This window comes from Electrona antarctica, assembly GCF_951216825.1.
Source record: "Electrona antarctica genome assembly, chromosome: 21".
Lineage (NCBI taxonomy): Eukaryota > Metazoa > Chordata > Actinopteri > Myctophiformes > Myctophidae > Electrona > Electrona antarctica.
Window position 1 is genome coordinate 18,217,274 of NC_136802.1, and position 18,560 is coordinate 18,235,833.

General features: G+C 43.1%; 3 protein-coding genes across 5 annotated transcripts in view; 2 read left to right on the top strand and 1 right to left on the bottom strand.

Moving 5' to 3' along the window:
• Positions 1 to 18,560, top strand: part of bcl6b (BCL6B transcription repressor) — a 220,277-nt gene that overhangs the window by 34,387 nt on the left and 167,330 nt on the right. The window lies entirely within an intron of this gene.
• On the top strand, positions 920 to 10,141 carry pcolceb (procollagen C-endopeptidase enhancer b). Of its 2 annotated transcripts, none has more exons than XM_079491063.1 (9): positions 920 to 1,019; positions 3,547 to 3,655; positions 3,820 to 4,078; positions 5,579 to 5,703; positions 6,845 to 6,981; positions 7,453 to 8,120; positions 8,610 to 8,693; positions 9,095 to 9,265; positions 9,749 to 10,141. In XM_079491063.1, exons 1-9 carry the CDS (start codon positions 928 to 930, stop codon positions 9,877 to 9,879), a joined length of 1,776 nt encoding a protein of 591 aa, XP_079347189.1. In that variant the 5' UTR covers positions 920 to 927; the 3' UTR covers positions 9,880 to 10,141. The 2 variants fall into 2 exon arrangements, with proteins under 2 accessions (XP_079347189.1, XP_079347190.1); XM_079491064.1 differs by having other exon boundaries at positions 3,871 to 4,078.
• Positions 14,158 to 17,354, bottom strand: LOC306914650 (transmembrane protein 272-like). Of its 2 annotated transcripts, XM_079491797.1 has the most exons (5): positions 17,066 to 17,354; positions 16,757 to 16,803; positions 16,624 to 16,662; positions 15,100 to 15,276; positions 14,158 to 14,592 (listed from the first exon to the last, which is right to left on the bottom strand). In XM_079491797.1, exons 1-5 carry the CDS (start codon positions 17,284 to 17,286, stop codon positions 14,393 to 14,395), a joined length of 684 nt encoding a protein of 227 aa, XP_079347923.1. In that variant the 5' UTR covers positions 17,287 to 17,354; the 3' UTR covers positions 14,158 to 14,392. The 2 variants fall into 2 exon arrangements, with proteins under 2 accessions (XP_079347923.1, XP_079347924.1); XM_079491798.1 differs by lacking the exon at positions 16,757 to 16,803.

An 18,560-nucleotide genomic window follows, 5' to 3' on the forward strand; every position in this document is an offset into this window, starting at 1 on the left:
CCTCTTTAACAAAAACACAAGAGGGTCAACATGCAACACAGGCACACACTTTAATGTGCCCTTACGGCCCGATTTCTGCTCTCTTGAGTTAAACGAATACTCAGGATTTTACTGTGTACATATTCACTGTTGTATAATCCTAGCATTGTATAATCATAGCATTGTATAATCGTAGCACATGGGGCCAAGGTTTAGAGCACATGGTGCCAGCTGCATGAAGAAAAAAATGAAAAAATTGAAAAAACTGGCACTTCTGTTCAGACTAAACATGGATGGCCGTACGCTACCTTCACATAAGTCCTCCTCCTCTCATGCCAAGCCCCTTATCCACCCCAACCTTCACCCCTCCTTTCTCCATCTTCTAGCCTTTCGTCTGAGGGGCCATAGTGGAAAGTTCTACTAACTAAGCACATTTACTCAAGTGGGAACATATTTAATATGGTACAATTTTGAGCTGCTTTTTACATTACTTGAATATTTAGATTTTATTTTGATACTTTTGATACTTTCAGAGAGAAATATCGTTGTCTACTTTTTACACAGCTACACTTATTTGGCAGCTTAAATGGTTCCTAGTTACTTTGCATTAGATTGTTTACAAAACATACACTTAAGCTCTATCATATATCAACATTTGAAAATAGCCGAACTACAAGCTCACACTAGTTCAGAAAAAATGTGACAAATTCTGAAACAATCAAGTACTTTTTTGCAGGTATATTTCGATACCAATACTTTTGTTCTTTAACACGGGTATCGCTATTGCTACTTTCACTCAAGTAAAAAAAACACTGCTCTGAGCCTTGACTGCTCTCCACGCCCGTATCCTGCCTCTCCTCCTCCTCTTCCTCCTCCTTCTCCCTCTTTTCCCTCATACACACTCCCTCGCTCTCTCTCTCATCTCTCTTAATCTCGGCGGACAGCAGGATGGAGGGCAGAGTGTGTATGTGGGGTGTGTGTGTCCTCATCACCTTGACACTGAGATGGACCGCGGCTCAAAGTCAGACCAACTATACCAGGTAGGGCCGTTCTACTGCTTTGTGTGAGTGTGCGTGTGCGTGTGCGTGTGTGAGATGACAGTGAGTGACATCACGCTTGGATTTTCTTTCTCCATACAGTACGTATTGGAATGCATGGAGAGGAACAGCGTGTGCAATGCATGCCCACGAGTGGTCTTTGGAAACGCAATCCCCTGCAGAGCTACTACAGACAGAGGTCTGATAGAAAAAGTGACCATGCTGCTGAGGGCATGCAAGATGTGGTTGATGTTTGTGCCCATTGTGATGGCACAAACTGTGCCTTGGCAGCTTTAAGATGACATATTTTTAGAGATGTCGACAGATCAGAGAATTTCACATTTTGTACCATTCTCCAGGTCCTCTCAAGGCAGCATCAGAGTAAAAACCCTATAAATGTTGTTGACCGAGTTCCCCCTGGGCTACTTGGTTCCCTTCCCTTTTTTCCCCCTCAACACCAAATCTCTTCGCTGAAAGTAAAGCCAATCTACAAGCTCACAAGGCCTTTGTAGATCAGCTATTTTTGCCGAATGTTCACCCCAGTATAGCGACACTATAGGGTTCATGTGGTTAAAGTGAAATGTGCTGCCTCTGAGACATGTATTCATCCTCTGTCTTGATAGAAGTCTATTACAATCATAGGTCTGTAACTCCGAGAGTGTACACAGAACCAAATATACTCGTAACGTGTCCATTTGGTTCCATTTGTACGCTCTCACCGTTATTATGGGTGTCCTTGACATTCAAAATGTTTGAGAACCACTGGATTAGTGTGTCGCTGAGGCTGCCGCTGCACCCAGTGTGTAAACTGTACGCGCGGATGTGAGAAACAAACAGATGCCTGTGGGCTGTTTTGCTTGGCAGGTTAGGGAGGAGGAGAGGCCCCCCGGCACTCTACTAGTTCAGCCCAATGTGGCCTCACACTCACAGCACCCACAGCACGCCGTCTGTAGGGACTTTAAAAGTGATGTGTTTTTGATAAAATAAGTGTTAAACAGAGTCGATCCCCATCTCTCCAGCTATTTAGTTAGAAAACAGAAAATATTTGATGTCCGGATATAAATGTTATCCTATCAGGAGAGAGAACAAAATTGGAACTGGAACACTAAATTTGAAGCTGATGAATGGTATTTTGGGGGTTCTTTCTTCTGATTGGATAACATTGTTATCCTGAACTGAGCATGTATTTTCTATTTACCGAAGAGCTTGAGAGACAAATTTGAAGGAGCTTTTTCAATTAAAGGAGCATTCAGTGATTTGTAAAAAAAACCCGGTCCGCCCCGGTAACAAGATGTGCACATGTACACGCTCTACAGTGGGGGAAGTACAACAGACCAACAGCATGTGCACCAAGGCCCGCCCCACTCAATCATGATTGGAGGAAGGCCCCTCTCATCCTGATTGGATGAAGGCTTTGCCACCCAAAGCCCAAACCGAAACTAGGGTTTTTTTGACCCCAGGGGTTAACTGGGGACAGGGAGGAACTCCTTATATGGTCAGCACACTTTATAGTAGGGAGGATTATCCAAAATATAAGAAAAAATAAGTGATATTTGAATTAAGTGAAATCACTGAATATACCTTTAATTATATAAAATAAAAATATGTATATATGGCAGGCGCCCTAGGCCTGCTCTGCCTATATAGGAAGGGCCTGTTACCGAGCAAACAGTCTACAATGGCAACGATTACCACTGGAATATTTAACAAAAAACTTTAACCCTCCATTCCAAGTATATACCCCCTCATCTGTATGACCATGATGAGGACAGCAGGCCACGTTGTGGAAGAAAGAGGACAGAAATGGAGCTATGCAAGTCAGCCTTGGAGCAAAAAAGACAAACCCCAGCCACCCCAGAGCGTATAGCTGGCAACACCGCAACAATCCTGAGTGTTCATTTGTGCATGCGTGGGTGCGTGTGCACTGTGCACGTGTTTGTTTGTGTGAAGCCTGGCTTATCCAGGCACAATAAAACTGATAATCAGATACTTGCACGCTGTTGTTGCAGTTTGTTTGCGACAACGAAATTGTCACCATGCAGACACACCACGCTCTGAAAAACAGCTCAGACTTTGTTAAATAACACTCTCACGCACGCATGCACGAGCAAGCACGCACACACACACGCACACGCACACACAGTAAATTGGCTGTTCCCTGAATCAGAGAACAGACTATGCTGATGTGGTTTCCAGTGTGTATGTTGTAGACTGTGTATATTTAAATATTGTGTCTGCACAACGCGTCACATTGCTGTGGTTTCCAGTGTGTAGGTTAAGTGTGTGTGTGTGTGTGTGTGTGTGTGTGTGTGTGTGTGTGTGTGTCTCGAGGGAGGGGGGTTCTGTGTGTGAGCACATGGTTTCTGGCTCAAAACCCTGTTGTTGCCTGCCACGTTTTTCACTTAAAAATTGGTTGTTGTTGCCGCGAGTGACACCATCACGAGGCTTTTGTAAATTGCCTATTTTACCAGGAAAGCCGCTGGTAGAACTCTGTCACTCAAGTCACTGTTGTGTTGCCTTCTTTCCACAGGCCTGTGTTCCACTGTGGAGGACACCTGCTCACAGATTCAGGCTTTGTGGCCAGCGAGGGCTTCCCCAGCCAATACAAACCCAACAGCAAATGTACCTGGTACATTACAGTGAGTCTCTCCCTACTAGACTTGGAACCGGCTCACTGCCCATATACGATTGCGTTCAGTGGAAATAGACAATCTACCAGCTCCCAATGGTTGAGGTGCATTTATTCAATAATTGAATAAAATCCTCACTCAAACCTTTGACCTTTTGACCATGTTACTTGCAGGTGCCGATGGGCCATGTGGTCATGCTGTCTTTCCGTCTCTTTGACATGGAGGCGGACCCCACCTGTCGCTATGACTACCTGGACGTGTACAACGGCCACAGCCACACAGTGCAGAAGCTGGGGCGTTTCTGCGGAACGTTCCGTCCGGGAGCGCTCATCTCCACCTCCAACACCATGATGTTGGAGATGATGTCAGATGAGAGCACCGGCGGGAGAGGCTTTCTGGCCTACTTCCAAGGCGGGAAGCCTCACGTGGAAGGTGTGGACATACACACTCATACAGATACACTCAGAAATACAGAGGAGGTCGACTATGGCACTGAGGCAGGGTCTGTCTGGTTTGTCTGGTTCTTCTTTGTCAAAGGCCAGTACGTTAGTTGAACTTGTTTGTTCACATACAGTTCCATCATAGACTATTCTCATCAGGTATGAAAAGAAAAGTCAGTCACAGATCGAGATGAGATGTATGAGACACACTGTTCTGAAAAACTCTTTCAATCATTTATTGCATACTATGCTTTTCATTGTCATTTTATGCCTCACTTAAGGGCAGGCTGCAGCATACTTCTTGTGGAAATGGAGTTCAGCAAAGCCATAAGAACTAAATTATGTAATTGCAGAGAAACTGAACGAATGCATTACCAATTCAAACATTGTCAGAAATTCTGTGATTTATTGTAATGTATATTTCCTTCAATCTGCCGGCAACGTACTGTACCATGGACAGTTGTCTGAGGATGTTCGGAGGTACAAACATCAATACCTACTCGGCCCGATGTTTTTCTCGGTTCTCTCGGCACCAGTGTTCCCGGAACACTCGGCCCACTTGGTGAGAACCAGTGAACGGCTGAACGCTCGACACCTCTCATAACTTCATGGATAGAGAATTGTTAAATTGGCAAATTTAAGGGTTAGGATCGACTTAAATAGTATATGTGCTTTATCGCCGCAAAGCAGATGTTTAACATAAATTGGTCAGTTGGCACATTCTTGGGATTAAACAATTGAATACATGTGCTTTGGAACATGGTCGGAAATTATGTTAATTGGTTCAACAATGTATGTGAATGCAAATGGGACCGTTGGAAGACATTTAGCCTGGAAGCTGATGGCTCAGATGATGACCTCAAGCGCTAACTGAATCATTACCACATAAATTAGTAGGCAGCCGAATTGATTGTCTGACTGAATTACGATTTGTCAACTATTACACGGTGGGCCGTCTAACACAGGATCTTTTCTTAGAATTGGACGGGATGAATTTAGATCGCGAGTTATTAACGTTTTAAGATTTTCGTTCTCGTCGGCTAAACAGGGGGGGAACATTTTCGATGACGTCCCACTATTACACAACATCGAGTATTGCGGAACAGGCGCTCCTAGGCTGTGGAGCGATGCGATTGGTTTTAATATCAATAAACTTCGTCTTTTGGATAAAACTTCGTCCTGGGCGCTAGTAATTGAAAGGACGGTGAACTTCGTCCTGGGCGATTGGGGTGTTAACAGTTTAAAATATGAAGTTAGGATCTAGTTAGGTGCCGACCGTTCCGAGGTTGCGGATTTGACTGGGGCCGAGTACGTTGTGAACTTCTTTTGAAGTATGCTGTCAGCTTTTTACTTGTCAAACAACCATGCCGTAAGACAATAACTATGTATTTGCACCCTTTTTCATTGTCATTGTCTTACGACACGGTTGTTCAACAAAGTAATCGCCTTTAGAGGCAGCCGTTCTTCCCCCCCAACACTTTCCATCCTATAGAGCACCAGTTCTGTGGAGGGAGGCTGACCAAGGAGCAGGGCTCGGTCAAGACACCCAACTGGCCCGAAACCGATTACCCAGCAGGCATCAGCTGTTCCTGGCACATCTCTGTGGAACCAAGCAATGTCAGTCAATGACAATACGGTGTACGCCCCCCTCCCTCTCTCTCTCTCTCTCTCTCTCTCCCTCTCTCTCTGACTGGACAACCCATCTGCTCATACTATAACACATTGACATTAATTACCTGGAAACTTGTGAAATGATTTAGATGTGCAGTGATTGCAAAAGGGGTTTTATAGCTGTGGTTGTCCATGTCAGTCTATAGTGATCCAGAATACTGGTTTTCATTCTAGCTGGCTAATTGAGACCTTAGAACAACAGAAGAATGCACTTGACCTGCAGTCTGGATCCTCATAAATTAAGCAATAGACTTTGATGGTCTGAGATTTGTAAAATCAGGTGTGTTGAATCAGGTGTCGATAAATGGAAGGAAAGGAATGAAAATAGGGGCCTTGGGGCCCATGACCGGGAAATGTTCTGGAAGCCCAGCTTAAAGCCTTTAGTACCGTGTGTGTGTGTGCATGTGTGCATGTGCATGTGTGTGCGTGCATGTGTGTGTGCATGTGTGCGCGTGCGACGTGTGCGTGCAACGTGTGCGTGCGCGCGCGCCCTGTGACCGAGTATGAATGAAAGACCCCATTGAAACGCTAGGGCGTGTTCATGTAGGCCAAGAGATTGAACGCGAGGAATGGGTGAAGGAAGCGAAGCGGAGAAAGAGAGGGAGTAAATAGCCCTCTGTATTTCTAGAGTCAGACCCTTCCTCCTCACCTCACCTAACAGTATATTTACCACATTCTCCTCAATTCACCAAAAGCAGGGATCAAAGTAATGCAGGGATAGTTGCTCAAATCAAATTCATGTTTCTACGTGACTGCTGACTGTCAGTTATGTGCAGTGGTACTGTGGTAGAAAGTAAGCAAGTACTTTTTACTATTGTGAGGTCCTTTTACTTTACGTGCAGTATTTCCATTATTTCAATGACTATTTTATACTTCAGCTATGCAAAAATAGCCAATCTACAAGCTCACGTGACAATAATGTGACGTGTTATGAGGTTGTAGATGTGCTATTGTTTAGATATGTTGAGTTGAGAGTTTTAACTTTTGCCACTTTTAAGTACATTTTAATGCCAATACGCTTGTACATTTACTCAACTAAAATCTTGAACACAGGATTTGCATTCACTTATGTCTCCTTTCTCCCCAGGTGATCGAAGTGAAGTTTGAGAAGTTGGACTTGGAGCCAGATACCTACTGCCGCTATGACTATGTGGCTTTTTTCAACGGAGGAGAACGAGACGACTCGCGGCGGATCGGGAAATACTGTGGAGACAGAGTGCCTGGGTGAGATGTTGAACACAAACGGCCAGGCTTTGCCTCTGCTTTTGATATCCCCCTCTGGTCATATGGGCAGTGGTGATATGTTTTATGCCAGCTTCTAAGTCAGACTGACAGTTTAACAGTTTAATTCAACATTTACATTAACACTTGTGTGCCTATTTTCTGCAAATTCTACATTTGTCAAAATCGTTTTCCTAATCAAATTGGCATTTCTTAACGCAAATATCGTTGTGAGCTTGTAGATTGGCTGCTTTCACTACTTGTCACGTGAAGAAGATAGGGCTGAAGAAAAACAAAATTCTTCCCACAAATGTTTTTCCCTTTACTTTGTACACCTCCTCCTGTCTCCCATGTTTTCTTGCTTCATGCTACTTTTTTCCTGTTCTCACCATCTTCTCTTCTCTTCCCCACCACCACCCTCATTCTCATCCCGACCTCCTCCTTGTCCTTGTCAATCCCTTGTCCCGCCTACAGAACTGTCGTGACCAATGGAAATGAGCTACTGGTCCAGTTTGTCTCCGACCTCAGCGTGACCTCGAGTGGCTTCATGGCCCACTATACCAGCATGCCACGGGGGGCCCGGACACCCACTGCAGGCGGTGACTTTATCCACAGGCCTCGCCCTGACTCCACGCCCCAGAGACCTACCTCCAGACCAGCCAAGCCAACGCCAAAACCGACCCTCCGACCTAAACCAACCCCTAAACCAGCCACCAAACCGGTGGTAAGGATACCAGTGAGGCCTCCACCACGTACGCCTACAAGCAAGCCCACAGTGAAACCCACGCCCAAGCCGGCTAAACCCACGCCTAAACCATCCGTGAAAAAGCCCACAGCTAAACCCGGAGCTAAACCCACAACCAAACCTAAGTTTAAGGCAACACCTACACCTGGGATCAGGGCTAAGACCACGCCTAAACCCGCACTTAAGGCAACACCTACACCTGGGATCAAGGTTAAAACCACGCCTAAGCCCGCACTTAAGCCAAAACCGACACCAGGAGTTAAGCTGGTGAAGCCAAATCTTAAATTTAAAGTAATTAAGCCCACTCCTAAACCTAAACCTAAGATGAAGCCTAAGGCGACTGCGAAACCTGGACAGGGAAGGACAGTGACGAAGAGGCCTGTTGTAATCAAGAAACGTGAGTGATTCAGCTGTTTAGATGTTGGTGGTGTTGTGGTTACATCTTCCTCTGTAAAACTTTGATAAGCAATAAGCAAGTGAAGCTGAGAAATACTGTATACCAGTGTTGTGGACCTTATTGTTTTCTACTGAATGTATGTCTACTAGCACTTGGGAAGAGATTGGCCTGGGTGGGTGAGACTGCCTTTGACAATAGTGAGTGACAGTACAATGTAACACAGTGGCTCCCAAACGTTTTAGCTCGTGATCCAAAAGAGAAATGAGTGAAAATAGCCAATCTGCAAGCACACAACGTGCTGTAACATGACGTGTTGTGAGCGTGACATTCTTTTGAAAAATAGAATTTTTTTACTAAATAATTGTATTTAAAAACTCACACCTGTGTCTCTCTGAATCTGTCATGAGAGATTAGGGAAACACTGATGTAACATGCAGTCAGACTTGGGTTTTTAATCTTATCCAGTGTGTTTGTGGATATATTCCACAGCTTTACCCACTCTGAACCCACTGTGTACACAAGCCTGTAAGAGGACCGGCACGCTGCAGACCAACTTCTGTCCTCATGACTTTGGTGAGTCACCTCTTACACAATCTAAAAAAAGCACTCACCATTTTAGCTTTCTCTATTGAATTCTGTCTCTTTGAAATTCTCTGAATGAAAAGAAGATTCTGTTTCTATACCTCAGCTGCACTACTCCATGTGACCGTTTATCTGCTCATCCCTTTTTGTCCTACTGTGTATGTAATAAAGTGAGCCTTGTGGCCCAACATGCTTTGTCAGAATGATCACGTTGGGATCACTCACATGTTACTCCACTATAGAAAATGTGAAAATATATATAGAAAACGAATCCTGGCAATTCCGGGCTATACAGCAGGAGACTATAGTACCCAAGACAAAAATAGCAAGAATCGCCATCTCCCACCCACCCTCCCAACAAAATGTCTCCCGTATGTCCGTTTGTCTTTCAGTGATCACAGGCAAGGTTACGTCGTTGACCCCAGGGGCAAGGGGCAGCCAAACAGTGGAAGTGTACGTCATAAAGGCCTATAAGATGGGCCGTTTGAAGATGACCAAATCAGGGCCTGCCACATCAGTCAAGCTGACGTCCTTGTGCAAGAAGTGTCCCGCTCTGCGCAAAGGTACAGCTACATGTGCAGGGACACAGAAATTGCACTGTTTCCCAGTCTGTTTTTCCCCTCACTCGTTTGCTCACTCTAGGAGTGCAAAAGTTGATCGAACTATAGGAATAATCAATCCCTAGTCCTTATCCCCTTTTTCCCCAAAATGTAAAAGAAAAAAATAGATCTACAGGCTCAGAACATTTTGCACTTACGAGCTTGTGAGCCTTTTTTCTATTATTTATTTTGGTGGTGACAATTTTGTATGAAATATTATAAAATATGGAAAAAATCGATTGTATTATTAAAACAAAACACCCTTCTCGATTATTCGACTAATCTAATTAACTAATCTAAGTAATCAATAGAATAATCGGCAAGAAGATAATAAATATTGCAGCCCTATACTCACACAAATATGATCCACTCACCACCACCACCACTGACAGCTGTGTGATCTGCTATTACTTATTTTGATGGACACATTTCATTGTCTCTGTGTAGGAATGAACTACGTATTGATGGGGAAGGTGGACGCCCAAGGCAACGGTCTCCTAAGCCCGTCCAGCTTTACTCTCCTCTATAAGCCCGTACACAACAAGGCACTGGCCAACCTGACCCGCCAGGCATGCTGACATCACATCATACACCCGTCAGAGAGGGGAATCAAGCCTCATCCTTTCTCAGTGAACCAGTAAACCTTACAAATATAGTGATAAAGGTGGCATTTACCGAATAACATTTTGTTTACATGAAATAAATGGAAATCTAAATAAAATCCTCTTCAGATGGTTAAGGAGAAACAACCGTTAGAAAATGTTTTTTTATTATTAATATCTTGGTTATTTTTTTATATGTAAATTACTGTATATTTCTGTGATTAAAGGATGCATATCACTGAGGAATGTGATCTTGGTCTTTCAGATGTGATACAGTCTACCCCGGCTTGAGGTCAATTCATCCTTCACTAGGCACAGAGGAGCAGAGGAGTCCTCTGCTGCACTATATTGTACATTCATTGTCTTGAATGTGACCTTGGAACATTGCAATTACAAAAACTGCTCATTGTTGCAGATAGTTTCATGTAGCTAGTTTAATCAACAATATAGTTTTGCATACGAAATGGTATCCAATGCCTCCCTGCTTGGCAGTGCGACATACTAGCGTGTGCGTCATGTCCCGTGGGGTGTATTTGTACATCATGGCTGGGGGATGTACTTGAACTTGATCAAGCCGCCTCATGTCATGCTACACCTTCACGCTTCACCTCCCAATGTATGAATGAATGAACCATTGTAAAGCGCTTTGACCACTTGGAAAACGGGACTTTTTCCCCTTTTTCCCCAACAGGACTTTTTCCCCAACGGGACTTTTTCCCCTTTTTCCCCAACAGGACTTTTTCCCCAACGGGACCTTTTTCCCTTTTTCCCCAACGGGACTTTTTCCCCTTTTTCCCCAACGGGACTTTTTCCCCTTTTTCCCCAACGGGACTTTTTCCCCAACAGGACTTTTTCCCCAACGGGACTTTTTCCCCAACGGGACTTTTTCCCCTTTTTCCCCAACAGGACTTTTTCCCCAACGGGACTTTTTCCCCTTTTTCCCCAACGGGACCTTTTTCCCTTTTTCCCCAACGGGACTTTTTCCCCTTTTTCCCCAACGGGACTTTTTCCCCAACAGGACTTTTTCCCCAACGGGACTTTTTCCCCAACGGGACTTTTTCTCCAACGGGACTTTTTCCCCAACGGGACTTTTTCCCCTTTTTCCCCAACGGGACTTTTTCCCCTTTTTCCCCAACGGGACTTTTTCCCCAACGGGACTTTTTTCCCCAACGGGACTTTTTCCCCAACGGGACTTTTACCCCTTTTTCCCCAACAGGACTTTTTCCCCAACAGGACTTTTTCCCCAACGGGACTTTTTCCCCTTTTTCCCCAACGGGACAATTTCCCCTCTGGACATTTTGGGGCAGAGGTTCATCGTTGGCATCCAGGGAGTGTGTGTGCAAAATTTGGCATCGACCGGGTTAACGGTGCCGGAGATTAGCTGGTCACAGACGGACGGACGGACGGACACACGGACGGAGTGCAAAACATACTCTCTCCCCATGCCTTCGGCCTGGTGGAGACAATGACAGCAACATGCTGAGAAAAATAATTAACAGCAAACTAAATGATGTATGGTCAGGCCTGCCTGACCATACATGGGGCAAATGCGGAAACTAATGCCAACCCAGTCAGAGGACTGGAGGACTGGAAACTGAAGTCCGACTGGGAATTTTAATTACTGAGGAATGCAGCTATGAATGATAAATGAGACGTAAATGAATTATTATTAATATCTTGGTTATTTTTTTATATGTAAATTACTGTATATTTCTGTGATTAAAGGATGCATATCACTGAGGAATGTGATCTTGGTCTTTCAGATGTGATACAGTCTACCCCGGCTTGAGGTCAATTCATCCTTCACTAGGCACAGAGGAGCAGAGGAGTCCTCTGCTGCACTATATTGTACATTCATTGTCTTGAATGTGACCTTGGAACATTGCAATTACAAAAACTGCTCATTGTTGCAGATAGTTTCATGTAGCTAGTTTAATCAACAATATAGTTTTGCATACGAAATGGTATCCAATGCCTCCCTGCTTGGCAGTGCGACATACTAGCGTGTGCGTCATGTCCCGTGGGGTGTATTTGTACATCATGGCTGGGGGATGTACTTGAACTTGATCAAGCCGCCTCATGTCATGCTACACCTTCACGCTTCACCTCCCAATGTATGAATGAATGAACCATTGTAAAGCGCTTTGACCACTTGGAAAACGGGACTTTTTCCCCTTTTTCCCCAACAGGACTTTTTCCCCAACGGGACTTTTTCCCCTTTTTCCCCAACAGGACTTTTTCCCCAACGGGACCTTTTTCCCTTTTTCCCCAACGGGACTTTTTCCCCTTTTTCCCCAACGGGACTTTTTCCCCTTTTTCCCCAACGGGACTTTTTCCCCAACAGGACTTTTTCCCCAACGGGACTTTTTCCCCAACGGGACTTTTTCCCCTTTTTCCCCAACAGGACTTTTTCCCCAACGGGACTTTTTCCCCTTTTTCCCCAACGGGACCTTTTTCCCTTTTTCCCCAACGGGACTTTTTCCCCTTTTTCCCCAACGGGACTTTTTCCCCAACAGGACTTTTTCCCCAACGGGACTTTTTCCCCAACGGGACTTTTTCTCCAACGGGACTTTTTCCCCAACGGGACTTTTTCCCCTTTTTCCCCAACGGGACTTTTTCCCCTTTTTCCCCAACGGGACTTTTTCCCCAACGGGACTTTTTTCCCCAACGGGACTTTTTCCCCAACGGGACTTTTACCCCTTTTTCCCCAACAGGACTTTTTCCCCAACAGGACTTTTTCCCCAACGGGACTTTTTCCCCTTTTTCCCCAACGGGACAATTTCCCCTCTGGACATTTTGGGGCAGAGGTTCATCGTTGGCATCCAGGGAGTGTGTGTGCAAAATTTGGCATCGACCGGGTTAACGGTGCCGGAGATTAGCTGGTCACAGACGGACGGACGGACGGACACACGGACGGAGTGCAAAACATACTCTCTCCCCATGCCTTCGGCCTGGTGGAGACAATGACAGCAACATGCTGAGAAAAATAATTAACAGCAAACTAAATGATGTATGGTCAGGCCTGCCTGACCATACATGGGGCAAATGCGGAAACTAATGCCAACCCAGTCAGAGGACTGGAGGACTGGAAACTGAAGTCCGACTGGGAATTTTAATTACTGAGGAATGCAGCTATGAATGATAAATGAGACGTAAATGAATACCGGTAAGAATGTTTTAATGTTCATATATAGATTTTTGCTTACTCATATTACAGGGAAACAAAGGAACAGGCCAGAAAAGAAAGTATCTTGTCTAACCACAAACTGCAAAACTGACAACTCTATCAACAGGATGCTGCATGAGTCTTCAACCCACGCTTCACAGCACCTTGCATGCAGAAGCCACCAACTTCACATGACTTTCAAATGATATATAATAGACAAATAAGGGGTTCATATTGGACATTGAACTGTAACTAATTGATTTTGTATCCTATAAATCAGCAGGACCGCACCCTGCTTACATTATTTTTTCATTATGTATTGATCCTCACTTCTATGAAGACATAAGCCATTTAATATTCAATAACCTAGTTTCTCCAGCCAAACTGTTGGCTCACACACAATTTTCCAATTCTTCCACCTACACAGAAAATAATTAGAGTAAAGCAGATGCCCCGTCTCCCCTTCATTTCCAATTTGTCACCTAACTTTGTCTAATTGTAAATCAAATTAGCCAAAGCGTAATATTTTATTTTAAAGATATTTTAAACTATAATCTTGTCAACAGAAATGACTAACAGATGAAAGCTTTTGTTCGTGGCTCTCACGAGTCATAGTTACAGAATATATAGCATTCAGTGATTGTGAAATAGTTGTCTGGCTCAAGAGACTAATTGTAACCTAATATCTTTCTTTACATAAACTATATCATGCATTGGTAACTGTATTCTCTTTTCTAAGGGCTCATAGTAAATATTGTATAGAATATATGAATGTGTCCTGTGTTTTATTGACTCTTGACTGTACGATATTTTATTATTGATATCTAAAAAGAAAGTGTATAAAGTAGTGAAAGGACATCAGTCAGCTGATCAGTCAGTCTATCAAATAAATGCAAACTAAGCATGATAGTCTATGCCTCTATGGTCTGTTTTTGCAAACTATATGCTGTTGGCTAATGAAACATATCATATTTTGAAACCAATTGCTTTTGGGGGAGGAAGCTGATGACTAAGTATTATCAACGTCATGTTGTCCAGTAGATCATATTTCACAACAAACAAAATACTCATACAGCAGTGGTTTTCAACCCTTTTCATATCAAGGTCCATTATTTATTCAGCATTTGAGCCACGGACCACCATTTGATGACATTTAGCCTCTCAGACCCAAAACTAAAGAAAAGTTATCGGTGACACACAATACATTCTCTAATTATGTAGACTTCTTGTAAATTAAGTAATGCAGATGTTGAACATTCATGTAACTCTTGAGAGCGTAAAACTTGCCCAGTCTGTGATAAAGCATTACGTCCCCTGCTGGTTTTAATAACCATAAAGTATCTTATCCAAAATCGGTTCCTTTGTGTAAGCGCACCAGCAGACACTTAACAGGGTGAGAACGAATAGGATGTTGACCATGGTGGTGGTGCAGAACGCAAACAGGTAGAGGGCCTTGTTACAATACAAGGCTGACGCTACTGGATTGAAACTGGGCCGATAGATGGAGTAGATGGACACGTTACCTATAGAGAAAATTAGGAAAACTATTTTACAATGGAAATTGTCTATATAATACATTTTCAAAGGGGTATGCAATTGCAATTGATCATTTGCAGACCACGGCCATCTTGCCATCAGTTTGGAAGCGCTCCTTTTCAGTAATGCAACGTCCTGCTGCCTCCTGCATTATGTGCAAATTCAAAACAGGTGGTATGCAGGGCAGTTGAGTGATATCTAACAAGCACATCCAAACGGCAACACTTGAAAGATAATCACATGCAACTGCAAGGAAAGAAAGTAGCTTATTCAAGCTTTTCGTACAGCTGCAATGTTGGTGAGTTTGACATTGTTTAATACAATCAGATAGGACTTTTCTGTTTGGATATGGGGATCAATGGGAAATTGCACCTAGTTACCACCCTGCCATTAACTTATATGGCAAGATGGCTGCGGTGTGCATGGTCAATATAATCAACTATTCATCCACAGAATGTTCCTTGTCTATGGAGAACGCAGGCTTACAAACTCACCGGATATCAACCAGAAGAAGAGGAAGACAAGGATAAAACCATGGCAGACATGGCCGAACAGGCTGAGGTCATATGGCGAGCAGAGGAGGAGAGTGTCCAACAGGACAAAACCTCCCAACAACATCAAGTAGACGGGTATGAAGGGCTGCCGGGGGCATTCGTTCAAGTACACGGCACCTGCGGGAGGGACAGGCTGAATAAACGAGTATCTCATCATGTATTCAATTCGGAAATGATTTTAATAAAAGTAGATAAAAAATAGAGATAAAACACTCGCTACCACCCTAGAGACGACAAATCTGTAGGAGTGTAGCAGCAGCAAAAATACTCTGTTTAGCAGAAACCGCAAATTTAGGCTTTCGGGAATTATACGTCATATGGCAGCAAAGTCTATTCTATGACTTAAAAAAAATGAGGTGAGGGGCGCTCTTGTCGTCGTACATCATCCAATAAAGTCTTCATGAATACATTTGTCAACTTATGTTATTATCTTTTAACCATGATACAATGTTTAAAAAAACCTCATCTTTTCACCATGATCATATAAGACAACTGAATTGATGTGATATACGTATGACGTAAATTCTCCATTCATTGTCAATGGCATTTAATGTTTGTGCTACAAAAAGCTGATTTGTTCAGACACATATCGTAAATTCTCCTTTCATTGTCAATGGCAAATGTGACACGAGTTAAGGACAAAAAGATGTATATAGGAGGGGCCCTTAAAAAACAGCACCCCACGTGACGTCATGTGGCAATCCAAGTCTATGGACTTTCTAAATGTTTGTTTAGAACACTTAACAGAGTGCAGACAAGTCTATGGACTTTCTCATGTTTGTTTAGGGCACACGGGACTGCGGCGCATCAATTTTCACAAACTGACCCGTAGGGCTGTTAAAGCAATCAGTTTCAAATATGAAAGCATTTATTTTTGTGGGCAATTTTGTGGCAATTTGTGTCTCATTGACCTATATGGCGCATGGCGGCATATAGGTCTGAGAGAGTCTGAGACACGTGTTGTTTCGTGTGTAGGACATCAGAAGCAACTGAAAGATATTTTTATGCCCTTGTAATATATTTTATAAATGTTGACTCAAATAAGTAAATTGGTGTGTGTGTGTGTGTGTGTGTGTGTGTGTGTGTGTGTGTGTGTGTGTGTGTGTGTGTGTGTCACAACAATAGCATGCTCTTCTTAATGTGAATTAACTGTTACTCTTGAAGGAAATGCTTCAGTGCCTGAGCAGCTGTGACTGTTGGTCTGCTGAGTTCGAGGTTGATAAATCTTTGGACCGTTCTCGAGATACACAAAGCACAGATATGAACACTGACAGACGCACACAGATTTTACGCATTTTTAGTACCTTATTAATATTACTACATACATTTCCAAAAGGGGATAATTAACTATAACCACCGATAATAATTAGCATAATACGACAGTGTGAATACAATGAAATCAAATTACATGGAAATATTTAATGGAAATAAATAAATTGTAAAGTAGAATAAATCTTTACTCACCAATTGCCATCTGGGCATTGCAGTACACAATTAACCATGCTAAGGGGAGACAGATAGCACATCTTTACTTTGCAAAGTAAACACCACCAGTAGAGTTCATTTCATGGTAAATGTTTTAGATTGCGTTTCTAACCTATTGCGTACTGTGACAACCACGGTTCTTGGAGGAGAGACAGAAGCCTGTAGAATAATATAATAAAAACCTTTATACAGCCACCTTCTAAAGGGCCGTTCATGCAGGCACTAGAACTATACAAATATGGTTTTAAAAATCATTCTAAGTCAAGTGGCTGTCTGGAAACTGGAAAGTGGCTAAGTTAAAGACTTGAGATTCATGCAACACTCTAAAAACAATACAAAAGTTAGACAACAAACAACTAGGCCTATATATATCTGTTAACATCAGACAAAAATCTCTCTCATCCCCCATCTTTTTACTAACCTGTCTTCTAGAGTGAGCCGTCTGGGAGATGTGCGAGGCCCTGTGCGGCTGTGAGGATTTGAGGATGCAGGGATGGCCGGAAGTTGGCTGCCTTTTGTGATTAATTTATCAAATGAACCTCTCGGCAAGGCCTTGAAATGTTCCTTCTTCTTTACTTTCTTTCTTTTTTCAGCCGGGGCCCCTGACTCAAATTTTCCCCATCTGTCTTGCTCTCTCGACATCGCGTTTCTTCCACCACCACCCAGTAGTACACAGACCTCACACACACAACGAAATGTGCTTGCACTTCTTCCTCTTTGATTAGGCCTACACTTCCTCTTTCCATCTCGCCTTAGTTCAATTTGGCTTGACTTTTGTTCAGAACAGCCACAGGTGATTTTTTTGAAGCACATTTTTGCACTTCTATTCCAAACTTCGGCTACATACACAGTATGATTTGTTGCCCTTGATGCAGGTAGGATTTTATCATATACCCGAGTTTCTTTTTCTTCTTTTTTCCCCTTCTTCTTTATTCCCCTGGTAGAAGTAGCACCATCAGCATCATGATATGCCCCGAGAGACGACAGTATGCTTTGACAATATTTTTTACCTGGTGGCCAAACCGGGGTTACTGTAACAACTATTTGTCCCAAAAAGTATTTACCACATAGATGGGCCACAGAAAAGACTGTCACTGTCACAGTGACACTGTGTGTGTGTTTCACTTTCAAAGTGAAATGAATACACATCTTCTTCTTCCTCAACCCAACATGCTCATATTACTCACCCCGCCTGCGAGTACAGCATGTTGCACTTCCTGTTGTATCAGTGAGCAAGCCTATAAGGGGAGCAGGCCAAATAAGATATACATTTATTTATAATCACATCATTCATGGTTTTGGAGGCTATAGAAGCATAGTTAGGCTAGTTACATAGCTAGCCTAATAGTGTAATAGAACCAACTAATACATGAATTTAAACCACATGTCAGTAATAGGTTTAAAAGCAACATTCAGACATTTGAACAATGTCACCACAAAACTTGCCCCACTGTAGTTACAGTACATTGTATAACCCGGAAGTACGGTATTGGCCTGTCTGGCAAGCATCCGGTGAATAATTATTTGAAGAGTGAGTGAAGGGCGAATTACAATTACAGATGCTTTAATCCAGAGTGATTTACACAGTGGAAGATGGGAGTAAGTGGCATGATGATATAATTCTGTTTCTCCATTGAGTGTTCCTGCATTCTCCTTGCTCAACATTTGCCAGCCCAGCCCTGAAAGAGAGTATAAATTGTATGATTTTGAAATCACACTCTTTAATAAATACTCTACTATAGAGAGTGAGTCTATATAAGCCCCAATAGCAGCCCCTAGAGTCCCTGCTGCTCCCTACACCCAACAGGAAATTGGCTGAAGGGTTTCTGTGTTTTGGGATCAGTTTTCCATTGCCGTTCATAAACAATGTATATTCACTGCAAATCAGTGGTTGACATGTGTTACTAAAGCCAACA

Bases quoted from the DNA above. Each gene is read 5' to 3' on its own strand.
- LOC306914650 (XM_079491797.1), bottom strand. From the start codon at position 17,286: ATGTCGAGAGAGCAAGACAGATGGGGAAAATTTGAGTCAGGGGCCCCG. The intron at 16,804-17,065 runs GTTAGTAAAAAG...ATTATTCTACAG, and splicing joins CGGCTCACTCTAGAAGACAG to GCTTCTGTCTCTCCTCCAAG. The intron at 14,593-15,099 runs GTGAGTTTGTAA...TTTTCTCTATAG, and splicing joins CTTCTTCTGGTTGATATCCG to GTAACGTGTCCATCTACTCC.
- pcolceb (XM_079491063.1), top strand. From the start codon at position 928: ATGGAGGGCAGAGTGTGTATGTGGGGTGTGTGTGTCCTCATCACCTTG. The intron at 4,079-5,578 runs GTGTGGACATAC...TCCATCCTATAG, and splicing joins CGGGAAGCCTCACGTGGAAG to AGCACCAGTTCTGTGGAGGG. The intron at 8,694-9,094 runs GTGAGTCACCTC...TTTGTCTTTCAG, and splicing joins CTTCTGTCCTCATGACTTTG to TGATCACAGGCAAGGTTACG.